Here is a 15,358-nt window from a genome sequence, read left to right on the forward strand (position 1 = left end):
TGGGGGTTTGGGGGTCCCGGAACTCGGAACTTGGGGAAATTTGGGGAGATCAATAAAATTTGATTTACAATCGAGTTGATTGACAAACACGTTGACTTACCCATGTTTGAAATATATTTTGTTTACACATACCGAGTTCCGAGTTCTGGACCCCCAAACCCCAAAACTCGGAACTTGTGGAAATTTGGGGAGATCAATAAAATTTGATTTACAATCGAGTTTATTGACAAACACATTGACTTACCCATGTTTGAAATATATTTTGTTCTACATACCGAGTTCCAAGTTCCGGACCCCTGAACCCCGAAACCTGAGACCCGGCAGTCTCGGGTTTGGGGGGTCCGGAACTTGGAACTTGGTATGTAGAACAAAATATATTTCAAACATGGGTAAGTCAATGTGTTTGTCAATAAACTTGATTGTAAATCAAATTTTATTGATCTCCCCAAATTTCCACAAGTTCCGAGTTTCGGGTTTGGGGTCCGGAACTCGGAACTCGGTATGTGTAAACAAAATATATTTCAAACATGGGTAAGTCAACGTGTTTGTCAATCAACTCGATTGTAAATCAAATTTTATTGATCTCCCCAAATTTCCCCAAGTTCCGAGTTCCGGGACCCCCAAACCCCAAACCCAAGACCCGGCAGTCTCGGGTTTCGGGATTCGGGGGTTGGTACATCTCGGTTTGGGGTTTGGCACTGAAAATTTGACATATATATTTTTGTGAGTGTTGTGCTTCTGGTGTCCATGCTTATAAATAGGATATGTTGCACACCAGGGTTCAGGTGTGGGGTTTTTCCACTTCAGTCCTCGATTATTGGTCAATGCCACACATGGTCGATTCATGTTTTTGTGCTTAGGGGTTTAGATTTGGTGGTCGATGGTAGGTATATGCACTCATAGTGTACATGTATCCTATGTGTTTGATTCGCTGGTGGCTATATCAGCTGTATGTCTTGATGGAACATATCTAGGCTCACCCATATATGTACCCATCTATATATAATTCCCCACGTCAGCCCACCCATCTATGCATTATCCCCCACCTCGGCCTACCCGTCTATGTAATACATCCTATGTTGGCCCACCCATCTATATAATTATACCCCACCTCGGCCCACCTGTCTATGTAATAAATATTTTATCGCACCCTTGGCCCACCTGTCTATTTGATATCCCTTTCGTCAGCCCACCCGTATATGTAATACTTTTCACGTCGGCCCACTTGTATATGTAATACACCCCACGTCAGCCACCGTCTATGTAATATTCCCCTACCTCGGCCACCCATATATGTAATACACCCCCGTCGGCCCGCCCGTCTATATAACAATATTTGCCTTACATCTCTCTTCAGCCCAGCTGTCTATAATATCCTACTCTACATATTACCCAGATGGGCCCACCCATCTCCATGAATGATCATATTCCCCCGGCCCATCCGTCAACATCAAGGATATATATATCATTGGCATACATGGGCCCACCTGTCTCCATCGGAAATAATATGTGTCCCGGCCCATCCGTCATCATCGAGAATATACACAACATGGGCCCATGATCCGCTGGCCCGTCTCATATGGGATATTATGGAGGTTGGGTGGCCCATATAATACGGAATTTGTCACTGAAGAGGCTCTGTTGACAACCTATTTCCCAGTTGCGAAGTACTTCAGGCATAATATCTCCTGGTGTAAGGAACGGCGGTTTGGTGGGAGCTGGTTGGTTGACATGAGCAGTTTGGAACTGGACATGTTGCATGGGGTATGTGCATGATAAGGATATGAATTTGAATTGGAAGTGTACTGGCATCTATGGGTGTTCAAATGACCAGGGATGATCACAGTGGGCTGTGTTGGTTCAGTTATGGTTGGTAGTGTAGGTTCAACGGTGGGTTTGATGTGACCGGGTCGTCTGCTGCAACTATGAGTCACTAAGGGCTGAATAACAGATGGCTGGGAGTGGTGGAACGACAGTTTGACTTGTCATGGGAAATAACAGTATGGTCGGTTCAGTTATGGAACTGAGTTCTGAGGCAACAGTGTATGTGGTCTATATGAGTTTCTAGGTCTTAAAAAAAGTGGAAACTGCCCTCAGGCAGAAACACTTGGACAGAAGTTAAGAGTAGAAGTATATGGGATTGTTTGGGGTTAAGATACAATACCTGACACAGGCAATACGAGTCTAGTTTAAATAGGAGTCCTGACAGAACCAATAACAGCAATAAACAACCGATGGTGTCCAATCAATGAGAATGATGTCTGAGCACTGCATCATCTAGCATGCCATGTGAGTAAGCCCAGCTTACAGGCTCATGCACAAACCACCAACATCATGTGATAAAGAGTAACTCTGGTGTGATTTTGTAGTATAAAGTTAATGCCACTCGTAAATTGTAATTTTTGGAAATATATTTGCGCAGTGTTCTGCAGATTTGGATTTTGAACAACCCTGTGTGGCTGGATTTTTTGAAAACTTGAATTTGTGAGTGGCATTAAGAAAATGAAATGTTATAAGCTACAGAACGGAGGTTGTATGTGTGACACACAGGGGAACTATGAAAATGGTATACCATTCATTTTGCAACTCTTCCAGGTGCAAAATGCCCAAATGCAAGGCAGGCCACTTAAGTAATCTTCATGGACATGCTGAAATAAACACTAAGAGGACCAGGGTCAGAAAAGCACAGAAAGAAGAGAATGAGTTATGAGACAGCCAGAATCTGACATTTTAGACTATTACCACTGACTTGTTTTTGATCATCATTCACTATATAATCAGCAACACATCTTACCTTTCATTGCATACTCTATCTGATGACATAGTTCATACTACATAGCGCTCCGAGATTTTGTCACCACTGCTTAGAGGTCACATCAGGTCACAGTCAGTCACAATGCATCACACATTGGTGGTTTGTGCATGAGCCCTATCTTAACCAATAGTATATATGCAGGACATCTGCTGAAATTAAAACTCCATGATGAGATGTGGTTATATAAGCTAGGCTGGGGTCCCGAGCCTATCTGGGTGTCTTGCGAATTGTCATGAACTTCAAACTTTGTGCTTTGCCTGTCGACATGTCAAGGTCGATCAGACTAGAGTCTAGACTGTCTAGTTCGCGCTGAGGCTGCTCACCTGATATATTCTTGTTCTCAAATGCCCATGCCCGCTAGCCTTTATCATCATAAACCAGCATTGTATATTATCCACACGGTCCACACCCAGGTACACTAACATCATGACAAATTGAAGTAAGTACTTAGTCCTTAGCTATAGTATCCCACTCCTTCAAAGCCTAACCAAGGCCGCCTGATGAAATCATATAGCTGATTGACTTTTTTTTTTTTTATTCACATCTACATTCATGGTGAGTGTCCCATTTTTTTTCCATTGTTTTTCGCTAAGCAACCCCATATAGAACTGGCTGTGTATAATCTGTTAGTATACAAGGACTCTGATGCCACAAGAATTTTCAAGTCTCAAATATTCATTGTCAATTGGAGTTCTGAGATGTCAGTATAGTCTCTGGCATTGTTATAGTAGCTTGTTCATGTGAAATATAGAGGCTGTTTCAATTTACATTCCCACTCAGGCTACCCTATGAATGTGAGTCAACAGAAGGGCATCAACTGCATGATGGATTCAGTGTGGCATGATTTGGATCAGTTTTCATTGGAATGAGTGTTGATGGTGTGCATTGGCATGATCCAGTGAGCTATTCCCTCAACTTCTTCAAATCTCCAGCTTTCTGATAGTGTGCTAACAGAATTTTACTGACTTCAGCTATTGTGCATCTAAGCCTCATCTGCTCTCTCAACGCTCTCTTGATATAGGGGTGATGATATATCTTCATACATCAATCACTGAATCTCACATCTCTGGTGAAACCTGATGCCTCTTACCACTGTACCAACTCCATGATACAAATCAGCTCACCATTTATAGCATCCAGATGATACGGTAGCCCAATTTCTGACATGGAGAGTGAGAGGGTGCACATGAAGCAACAGATGACCTAAGGGTGAGATGAGACATTGAGATGCATGCTCGCTGCAAGGTATTGGTACCCAGAGTAGGATGCAAATTTGCTTCTTCATGTGAATCTCCCTATTTTTGATGGCTGACTTTTCTGGTCCGGCGTCATGCCACAGCTGCATCAAGAGATTCACCTTTCACCGTCTCAAACCACCACATCTGCAATCTGACATCGAGCAGCAGATGCTCAACTCCTGCACTATCGCTGGTGCTGATGCCTGAATGTTCATTCCTGGGTGTGTTGCTGTCACCATTTTGAACCATGTCAGTTATTTTATGTTTGCTGTGTGATTTCCAGATGTTCAAGTGAGCCCCCTGGATTGCTTCAAACTCCCTCAACTCCACAGAGGTGCTAAGTCTCAGTTAAATAACCATGGTCTTCATATCACAATATTTGAAAGGGTACATGAATTCCCCAGTGGTGTTTCAGCAATGATCCCAAACATATTTATATTGGTATCCGTATTTCCACCTCATCAAATGACAGTGAAAGGCAAGCTTGTCCACAAGCATTAACCAGCTTCAGCCTTAAGACTCATTCCTCACGTCATCAAGCTATGCATGCACGAACATGCTTTGCTCACCTTGTAATCACATTGGATGGGTCATCATCCATAAGCCAGTCGGTGTGATTCAGGTGAGAAAGCAAGGGTGGGATATTGAACGATGCGAGCAAATGAATCGAGGATGGATTGCTGAGGAACTGAAGCAGTGCACTGTCAGTCGACTTTCCTCCTGCACCCTGCCCAAGCAATCATGTGAATGACTGTCATCGCACAGAGAAAAGAAAGACCAGTGGTTGATGCAAATGTGGGTGGGCAGCTAGTACTAGTATATAGAGATATTGAGGATATCAATTTAAACATTGTCAGCACGTATAGCAAATCACTTGATTAAATAATGACAACTTTGTATGTCTCCTTGGAATCTACTTGGGGACACCAAATAATACATGAAAGTGGGAATAAATAAAAACAAATTATCCTACTGCTTGCAGAGCACTAGACGACTGTTAACTTCACCAAGTATCACACACCACTGCCAGTCGATATATGCACACGCTCCTGGAAAGCGATTGAGGTCATAACAGTCGCTGTGTCGGCATCGGCAACAAGCTTAGCGTGGTATTCTCGAATGCCAAGGATCAGGCGCGGTCCCAACACAAACATCTGCACGACCCTGAGAATCTGAAGAACCCCAGAAATAATATAAGTGTCCAGTAAATTGTCCTATAGAAACGATAAATTATGGTAGCGTGCATAGGTAAGTGGAAGATTAACATACCGTTGAGAATACTGGAGTGAAATCAACAATGAGCTCGAAGCAACAAACAACAACAAAACTACCATGTCCGACACTTCAGTGGTAAAACGGAACAATAATCACAGCATGAGCTCACCTCGCAAAGTAAACCACGTGACTTTTTATCAACACCGTGAAACAGCCGCTTATAATCTCTCCTGCCAAATGTTGCCGCAGTTCACGGAAGTGTTTTACCGCAATCCAGATTGCGAGACACAGTGCGAGGACCTCCCACGCGGTGCCGAGTATCCAAGTAGCAGACATAAGAAGTAGGATATCTTTCGTATAGTCAATCTGGCACTGATGAGTGCCGGAGAGAATGAATCCCTCTGAAATTCATCAATGAGCCCCATGCACATTGATTTCCATCTACAATTAAGCTCACCCTCTGAAACCCGCATCGTCGTCATTACGGTGGTCACTCCGTTAAGAATGCTGACAGCCAGGAAGGTGACAATGAGAATCATCAGGATTTTTCTGGATTGCTGATACATGGCATGCAACCGAGTGATGATGATGACTTGCAGCATGTTTCAGTCAAGTCAAAACCGCTGAGGTCTCGCAAGTGTCAAGCTTACCCGACAGCATTGCATATGCCACATCAACTGTCCAATCCCATACCATGTACGAAATTAGGCCTGACGAATCCAGTGAGCGACCAGCCTCGGGTAGCGCACACTCCAAAAAGACCCACATCTGTGGCAGTATAGCACGACAGTCATTAGTGAACTAATAAATTATTGAAGAACCACACCCACTCCTACAGGACACTACGGTTAATTGGAGGGAATGGCAGTGATATGTGCAGAAGACTCACTGTGTCTGACAGCAAGATGGTTGGAACACTCTCTGAATGCCATTGGTCAGACGAAGCAAAGACAACGAATGTACTGAGACATACCCAACATACACATGCTGATTATGAGAGATAGACGATTAGCACGACACCGATTGTGTACTAGCCCTCCGAACATACGTAGCAGATAAGATTCCAAGGTAGCGCGCCTAAAATACTCTCAAGTCAGCACAACATGGCAACCGTGACAAATAAGGTACGTGCGCTGAGATACAGAGCTGTCATTAGGGACCAACGTTGTCTCTGGAATCAAATGTATTTTCGTGTGTTCCTATGACGCCAGACTCTACTCACCCAGATCAGTTCCACCTATAAAACCATTCTCAGCGAGATGGCTGCTCTGTTCGTAGCGTCGACATACCTCTTGTCCCAATGTAAGTGCTGAAAGTACTTGTAAGAAACCAGCAGTCCTTGAATATCATCATGCTCACCCCAATCGTATGTCATTCCAACGAAGGCGGCAACTGCAAGGCAGCAGTAGAGGTTAGATTGAAATATTGGCAGCATCAAATCCGACTGCTCTCTACGAACCTATAAAATAGCTAGAAGAACGATGTGCATTGATGGTCGGCCACCAAGCGGCATCATTAGAAAATATAGTCATATTGGTAGAGAACTGGGTGTGGATGAGAAGAAAACTTGGTACATTAGTATGACAATAACATTCGCACTATATAGTGCGAAATGAGATAAACGGGTGATACCTGTGCAATCCGAGTAGATGATGCAGTCGCATGGTCATCAGGCTGTTATGATAAGAATGCTGATGAAAATGGTACTAGTGCAGAATCTTCAATTTGCAATGCGGTCATGAGAGTCGTAACGTTCACTCCGTTTGATGCCAAGTTTTTGTATTCCTTATATAGTCAACTTGGGACCATGCCTATCGGAGTGCCAACTCTTCCCAAGCAGACGAGTATGGGAGGTACGACCACTTGTTAATACATGTGGACAACCCGAAGAAAGGCAAGCTTGGGCTACATACCTTTTACACGTGCACTAGCGAAAAGCTCAGTACTAGTTGTTAGCGAACAATACTGAGGCGTCGACATGGGGCACGACGGTATCGCTTAGTACCGGATCCGGAGTGGCTCACATGTGTCATATGGTGCGAGAAGTGAGTGGAACGTATTGCATCAAAGGCGCAAGATAATGGAGGCTCCATAGTGCTGGTGATGCTATATACGATGAATCAGTGATATCACCTAAATTTCTTCTTGCGAAGAACATCGTCGTCGGGAAATGAAGCACAGGTTGTCATAGCAGTGAGGAAAGAACCGTTAATAAGAGAGAAAACTGTGAGGGCGCAGCATAGATAACGATCAGTACGTAGAAGGGTAACTTGAAAACTTTATTCCCACCCTTCCTTGGATTCTGGATACACGCCGTCTAACAGACCAGACAACGGGCGAGCCTTGGCAGGTGAGCGCTTCCGCGTGGCGGGCCATCAGAGAACGAACCTGTGAGAAGAAGATATCGTCATATATCGTTATATATCGTAATATATAGGAAAGGTTTTCGTCACATTGGAATATAAAGTGATACTATCCCTTCCACTGCAATCGGCACCCCACAGAAGTCGGCACTTTCACAAAACTCGTATTTCTAGCTACTTAAACACAAAATTCTTAACATCTGTATCATTCTCTCTCTAATACAACTCATTACGAGGTTGAACGACCACGATTAAAGCAGAATTGAGTGAGATAGTCGAAAGTGCCGAAGTCACGCGGAAATGTCACCTGCCGATACATGCCATGACGGAGTTTCAAATTGCACCCCCACTTTGGAAGTGCCGACTGGTGCAGCGCTGCGCGTCCGCATTCGCAAGTTTAAGTTAGCAGCGGTAGACGAGGAAAGCTGCGAGCTTCGTCAGACCCGACATATGAGCCACGCATTCAGGTTTCAATTCAGAGAATTGCAAATGGGTTATACTGCAGCAAAAGAACAGAATGTGAGTCGTGTTTCGTCATGTTACAATGCACATGGTCTCCCTATATATCCACCTCGATTTTACAACTACGGCACTAATAACAGTCGCCCTCGTACTTAGGTATATCTACTATTCAATACTATACTTGCTCATTCGAACGAATACTAATTGACCTTGCCCACTTGCTTGACTGCCGAACTGACTTTAAAATTGGCCTACGTGACATATCATGACTCACAGTGACATTTGCGTGACTGCCGACTTCTGTGGGGTGCCGATTGCAGTGGAAGGGATAGTATAAAGCAATATATGACTATGTAAAAGCACCATAATCAGCATAATCCCCAGCAAGAACTCACCGGTTTACTGATGCGCCCGCCTGGTCCTGTTGTTTTGTTTGAAAACATATTCATCGTGCACTAGGCTCGCATCACTCGGTTCTCCATGATGGCGTTGCCTTGGTGGACGGTCAAGTTAAAGACAGGACTTCTCATGCATCTAGCATGAACGAAATCTCAAATACAGGGTGTATCGTGCGCAGCCGTAACTCTCAGCGTAAGCCCAGTGAGCGGTGGCAATAAATGCAAACCAGTGCACGGCGTGAGTTGCTCTTTTCGAGGTCACAGTCACGGTGTTGCTGCTTTCAGACATATACCAACATCAGGAATACAAGCATGACAGCGTAGACGTATACAGCAGCTATATCACTCTAGTCTAAATACAAAATACAGCCTCGATTGTGTTACGATGGAACATCCACTCCTACGCTTCTCACGTCCCACTGTCGTCTGAATCAGTCTCCCATAGCTTATCCGAATTGTCGTAAGGGGAGTTCCGAAGCGTCATTAGTTGCGAATATGCTTCCTCCAGTGCTAATCGCAGATCAATATCGGCAGCGCAATTCCTCACGTAACGCTCGTAAAATTTGAAATCCCATAGAGTTGGAAATACATCGGCCAGAAAATATGGTATGTGTGCAACTTCCGACACCCGGGAGTACCCAAGATGCAGGTTGCGAAGGGTGGTTTGCGTAGGCCAAAGCTTCTCGGTCCCGCCCGGGGCTCGAGGAATCGTCGTCGATTGCGTAGCATCCACCGTCAGATGTAGGGTCTGCAGCGATCTGCACCTTGACGCCAATGATATCATGGCGGTGAAGGTGACGCTATAAGAGGCCCGTCTCTTCCAGGAGATGAACTTCAATTCCTGGATACCCGGCCAGGCAACTGGGACATCATTGAGGAAACTATCGTCAAGTTCGAAATTTCCAATGCCGATGAATTTGACAGACGACAGCCCCTTGAACTTGAACGATGGCCGGAAACTTTCGGAGTGGAGTGGGATGACGAGCAGATAATCAGGATGCTCTGATTTGTCGATCACATAGATCCGTTCCAAATGTTCAAAAATTGGCACGACGTCGCCAGGGATTCCACGAACGCGGTGACTTCGGCCGGGCTAGCAGATCCACGATAGCTGATATTGATGTGCGATAGTTGTCGGGTGGCGACTTGACGAAGGAAGTGCGTGCACTGTGGCAAGGAACCCTCAGAGAGATAGAGGGTTTTGAGACTAGGCAATTCAAGGGGTATACCACTCGCATCGCAGGAGGCTCCGCACAAATTGAGCTTGAAGATATGAAGACATCGTGCTTGCTGGATATTGGTGATCGTCTGCCTCGTCAAGGACACATCGATTCCGAAAATGGCCAGTCTAATCAACTTCGGCAGCTTTCCAAGACTCGGGGAGATTGTCAAAGCCGTAGTACCATTGCCCGACGATACTGTCAGTTGGCGCAGACCGTGCGCTTCTGCGGGAAGAGCAGCAAGTAATTTCTCCACTTATGCATTGGGATGCCAGTTACATCAAACCGGAGCGCTTGCAATCTAGGCGAAATGAACTGCCGAAGCAGCCAGAATTTTGAGCTATGTTCCAGAAGACCAAACACGGCCTCAAAATGCAATTCGCAAAGGTTCGGGAAGAGTGTGGTAGGGGGGAACTGCTCGAAAAGCCTCTTCAGGACATGACCAATGATATCTGGGCGCAGGATAGGGCAAAATAGATCCAGGGCACTACCAATGCCATCTGTGCGCCGCCTAAGCACTGGACCGCGAAATAGCTTCGCTGCGTCATTGAAGCCATCGATGCTTACAAGTCTGCGTACTCTTGATACGTTCACTCCGAGGCGCTCCCACTCGGTGGGAGTTGGCTCTCTGGAAGAATGCTACAAATCAGAGCACGGTGAGTATTGTCCTGTCAGTCAGTCGCATATCAACTTCGAGAACTATAAAGTGCACCTTTGTATTGGGGAATGAAACCACTGAATATTCTGAAGAGTGAATCCCTCGTAGGTATACCATAGTTATCGACTCACCACTTGGATGCAACATTGACAATCAAAACAACCTTCCCTTTGAGTTGTTCAAAGTCATACGCTTGCCCGCTAGGCAGCTCTGTTTTCAAGTGTTTCCATAGGAAGAAGACATTGTTCGTCGTGAAAGTGAAGATAGTGGTTGGAGACGTGAGGGCGCAGTGACGCACTGTCGGAATGACTGAAACGACCGGTGAGTCCCATGGAGTGTCCTGTGGTAATAATATCGATGTTGGAATATTGGGTAACGAAGCGTGATTTGTATGTTATTCACACGGTCCACACCTGGGTATGCTAACATCCAAAATTCAAATCGAAGTGAGTACTTACTAAGTACTTAGTCCTCAGCCATGGATGCAATGCTGGCATCCCACTCTTTCAAAGCCTAACCAAGGCCACTCGATGAAATCGTACAGCTGATCGACTTTTGTTCACATCTACATTCACGGTGAGTGTCCCATCCTTTTGCGATTGTTTTCGCTAAGCAAACCCATACAGAATCGGCTTTGTATAATCTGTTAGCATGCAAGGACTCCAATGCCACAAGAATTCTCAAGTCTCGAATCTTGATCGTCAACCTGAGTTCTGAGGTGTCGGTGTAGTCTCCGGCGTCGTTATAGTAGCTTATTCATGCGAAATATAGAGGGCGTTTCAAACTACATTCCCAATGTGAGTCAACAGAAGAGCATCAACTGCATGATGGATTCAGTGTGGCGCGTTTTGGATTGGTTTTCATCTGAATAAGCGTTGGTGGCGTGCATTGATAGCTGTATGACTCGGTGAGTTATTCCCTCAACTTCTTCAAATCACCAACTTTCTGATGGTGTGCCAACAGAATGTTATCGCCTTCAGCTATTGTGCATCTGAGCACCATTTTCTCTCATCTACTCTTTCAACGCTCTCTTTATATAGGGGTGATTTTGTATATTCATCATATATCAGTCACAGAATCTCACGTCTCTGGTGAAACCTGCCACCGCACCAACTTCACGATACAAATCAAATATTCCGCGCTCACCATTTCTGACATCCAGATGATACGTTAGCCCAATTTCCGAGGTGGAGAGCGAGAGGGTGTGCATGAAGCAACGAATGACCTAAGGGTGAGATGAGACATTGAGACGTATGCTCGCTGGGAGGTATTGGTACCCAGAGTACGATGCGAATTTGCCTCTTCGCGCGAATCTCCCTATCTTTGACGGCTGACTTTTCTGGTCCGGTGTCATGCCGCAGCTACATCGAGAGATTCACCTCTCACTGTCTCGAACTCACCATCACGTCTGCAACCTAACATCAAGCAGCAGATGCTCGACTCCTACACTATCGCTGGTGCCGATTCCTGCATCTCAGTTCCTGGGTGCGTCGCTGTCGCCATTTTGAACCACGTCAGTTATTTTTATGTTTGCTGTGCGATTTCCAGACGTTCAAGCGAGCCCCCTGGATTGCTTCGAACTCCACTGACTCCACAGAGGCGCTGGGTCTCAGTCAAAGAATTATGGTCTTCATATCACAGTGCTTGAAAGGGTACGTGAATCCCCCAGTAGTGCTTCAGCAACGATCCTAAACATATTTATATTCATATCCGTATTTCCCCCTCGTTGAACAAAAGTGAAAGGCAAGCTCGTCCACAAGCATTAACCAACTCCAGCCTCAAGCATCATCAAGTATCCCTCACGTCATCAAGCTACACATGCACGAACGTGCTTCGCGCACCTTGTAATCACCTTGAATGGATCATCATCTGTAAGCCAGTCGGTGTGATTCAGGTGAGAAAGAAAGGGTGGGACATTGCATGAGGCGAGCAAACGAGGATGGATTGCTGAGGAACTGAAGCAGTGCGCTGCCAGTCGACTTTCCCCCCGCGCACTGCCCGAGCAATCATGTGAATGATTGTCATCGCACAGAGAAAAGAAAGACCGGCTGATGCAAATGTGGGTGGGCAGCTAATACCAGTATATAGAGATATCGAGGATATTGATTTAAACATTGTCAGCACGTATAGCAAATCACTTCATTACATCAATAATACAACGAAAACTTTGTATGTCTCCTTGAAATATACCTCGGGGCACCAAATCAATACCTTCATGAAAGAATAAATAAAAACAAATTATCCTGCTCCTTGCAGAGCACTAGACGACTTTTAACTTCACCAAGGATCACACACCACTGCCAGTCGATATATGCACACGCTCCTGGAAAGCGATTGAGGTCATAACAGTAGCTGCGTCGGCATCGGCAACGAGCTTAGCGTAGTATTCTCTAACGCCAAGGATCAGGCGCGGTCCCAGCACAGAAATCTGTATGACCTGCAAAATCTGAAAAAACCCCACAAACATCTGAATGTCCAGGGAATAGGACTATAGAAACGATGAATCATGGTAGCGTGGATAGGCAAGTGGAAGATTGACATACCATTGAGAATATTGGAGTAAGATAAGAGATGAGCGTGAAGCAAGAAACAGCAACAAAGCTACCACGTCCGATCCTTCAGTGGAAAAACAGGAACCATACTCACAATGAGCTTACCTCGCAAAATGAGCCACGTGAGTTTGTATCAACACCGTGAAACAGTCGTGCTTTCTAATCCCTCCTGCCGAATGCTGTCGCAGTTCACGGAAGTGTTGTACTGAGATCCAGACTGCGAGACATAGCGCGACGACCTCCCACGCGATGCTGAGTATCCAAGTAGCAGACATAAGAGGCATGATATCCGATTCCAAATAGTACATCGCGCACAGATAAGTGCCGGAGAAAATGAATTCCTCTGGTATTCATCAATGAGCCCCATGCACATTTATTGTCATCCACAATTGAGCTCACCCCCTGAAACCCGCATCGTCGTCATTATGATGGTCATCCCGTCAAAAATGCTGATAGCCAGGAAGGTGACAATGAGGAATATCAGGATCTTTCTGGATCCTTGATACATGGCATACAACCGAGCAATGATGATGACTTGTAACATGTTTCAGTCAAGTCGAAATCGCTGAGGCCTCGCAAGTGCCAAGCTCACCCCGCAGCATCGCAAATACCACAAGAACTGTCCAATACCATACCATGTACGAAATTAGGCCTGACGAATCCAGTGAGTGACCAGCCTCGGGTACCACACGCTCCAAACAGACTCACATCTGTGGCAGTATAGCACGGCAGTCATTAGTGAACCAATAAGTTAGTAAAGAACCACACCCACTCCTACAGGGCACCACGGTTAATCGGAGGGAATGGCAGTGATATATGCAGAAGACTCACTGTATCTGATAGCAAGATGGTCGGAACACTTCCTGGATGCCATTGGTCAGAAGAAGCAAAGACAACGAATGTACTGAGACATACCCAATATGTACATGCTGATTATGAGAGATAGACAATTAGCACAACACCGATCGTGTAGCCTTCCGAACATACGCAGTAGATAAGATTCCAAGGTAGCGCGCCTAAAATACTTATAAGTCAGCACAACATGGCAACAGTGAGAAGTAAGCTACATGCACTGAGATACATAACTGTCATTAGGGACCAACGTTGTCTCTGGAATCAAATGTATTTTGGTGTGTGTTCCTCTGATACCAAACTCTACTCACCCAGATCAATTCCACCTATAAAACCATTGTCAGCGAGATGGTTGCTCCTGTCATAGCATCGACATACCTCTTCCCCAAACGTAAGTGCTGAGAACAATTGTAAGAATCAGTGGTCCTTGGATATCATCATGCTCACCCCAGTCATATATCAATCCAACGAAGGAGGCAACTGCGAGACCGTTCAGACATTGGCAGCATCAAATCAACTGCTCTCTACGAACCCATAATATAGCTAAAATTTCGACTTTCGTTGATGAGCGGCCACCAAGTAGGATCATCTGAGACTATAGTCATATTAGTAGAGAATTGGGTGCGGATGAGAAGCAAACTTGGTAGATTTAGTATGACAATAACATTCGCATTATATATATGTATACCGCCATCCAGTGCAAAATGAGATAAGGGGTGAACGTTGTGAACGTTGTGAACCGGTGATAACTAGCCTACTAGGGCTAGCGCTCAGTTCGCGGAGTTTACCTGTCATCGCCTAATGTTCGGCAGATACACGGCATCTATCAACACTCATAAATAATGCGCACTCCGTTCTGATGTGAGTTGTTCGGTATATGTAGGAGAAACCATCGCTAGCGCGAGCGGCCCAGGTAAGTTCTGTTTGAATAGCAGGGACGTGAGCATATATATTCAGCTCATACCCATAATAACTGCTTTCTGATGGTTTGGGAATCTGATGAGCATGCACAGGTTCTCCTTTATAAGTGTATCTCGTTCTTAATCATAAGACAAATTTACACTATTATTAGCTTGCACGTTTCATCATTGTCGTCCAGCACAGCTGCAAGCCTCATGAGGAGTAAGGATTGCCCTGCGAGATGTGCTTGAAGTTCAGCCTGTGTTGGTTGCACCATGCTTGAAGCTTGAATTCACGCATTACGTAGTCCTTAGCCATGTCATCCCGCTCTTTCAAAGCCTAACCAAGGCCACCTGATGAAATCGTACAGCTGATCGGCTTTTGCTCACATCTACATTCACGGTGAGTGTCCCATCCTTTTTCGATTGTTTTTCGCTTAGCACACCCATACAGAACCGGCTTTGTATAATCTGTTAGCATGCAAGGACTCCAATGCCACAAGAATTCTCAAGTCTCGAATCTTGATCGTCAATCGGAGTGCTGAGGTGTCGGTGTAGTCTCCGGCGTCGTTATAGTAGCTTGTTCATGCGAAATATAGAGGGCGTTTCAATCTACATTCCCAATGTGAGTGAACAGAAGGGCATCAACTGCATGATGGATTTAGTGTGGCGCGTTTTGGATCGGT

The 15,358-nt window shown here is 45.2% G+C and overlaps 2 protein-coding genes across 2 annotated transcripts; both read right to left on the reverse strand.

Moving 5' to 3' along the window:
• Positions 1-8,836: 8,836 nt before the first annotated feature.
• On the reverse strand, positions 8,837-9,729 carry F5891DRAFT_1209378 (uncharacterized protein; the record flags this gene model as incomplete). The annotated part of the gene is made up of 2 exons (XM_041369135.1): positions 8,837-9,493; positions 9,567-9,729. 2 exons carry the CDS (start codon positions 9,727-9,729, stop codon positions 8,901-8,903), a joined length of 756 nt encoding a protein of 251 aa, XP_041218558.1. The 3' UTR covers positions 8,837-8,900.
• A 91-nt stretch (positions 9,730-9,820) lies between these two features.
• On the reverse strand, positions 9,821-10,740 carry F5891DRAFT_68722 (uncharacterized protein). The gene is made up of 3 exons (XM_041372794.1): positions 10,501-10,740; positions 10,424-10,446; positions 9,821-10,350 (listed from the first exon to the last, which is right to left on the reverse strand). Exons 1-3 carry the CDS (start codon positions 10,514-10,516, stop codon positions 9,913-9,915), a joined length of 477 nt encoding a protein of 158 aa, XP_041218559.1. The 5' UTR covers positions 10,517-10,740; the 3' UTR covers positions 9,821-9,912.
• Positions 10,741-15,358: the final 4,618 nt, after the last annotated feature.

This window comes from Suillus fuscotomentosus, assembly GCF_016647785.1.
Source record: "Suillus fuscotomentosus strain FC203 chromosome Unknown F5891scaffold_111, whole genome shotgun sequence".
Lineage (NCBI taxonomy): Eukaryota > Fungi > Basidiomycota > Agaricomycetes > Boletales > Suillaceae > Suillus > Suillus fuscotomentosus.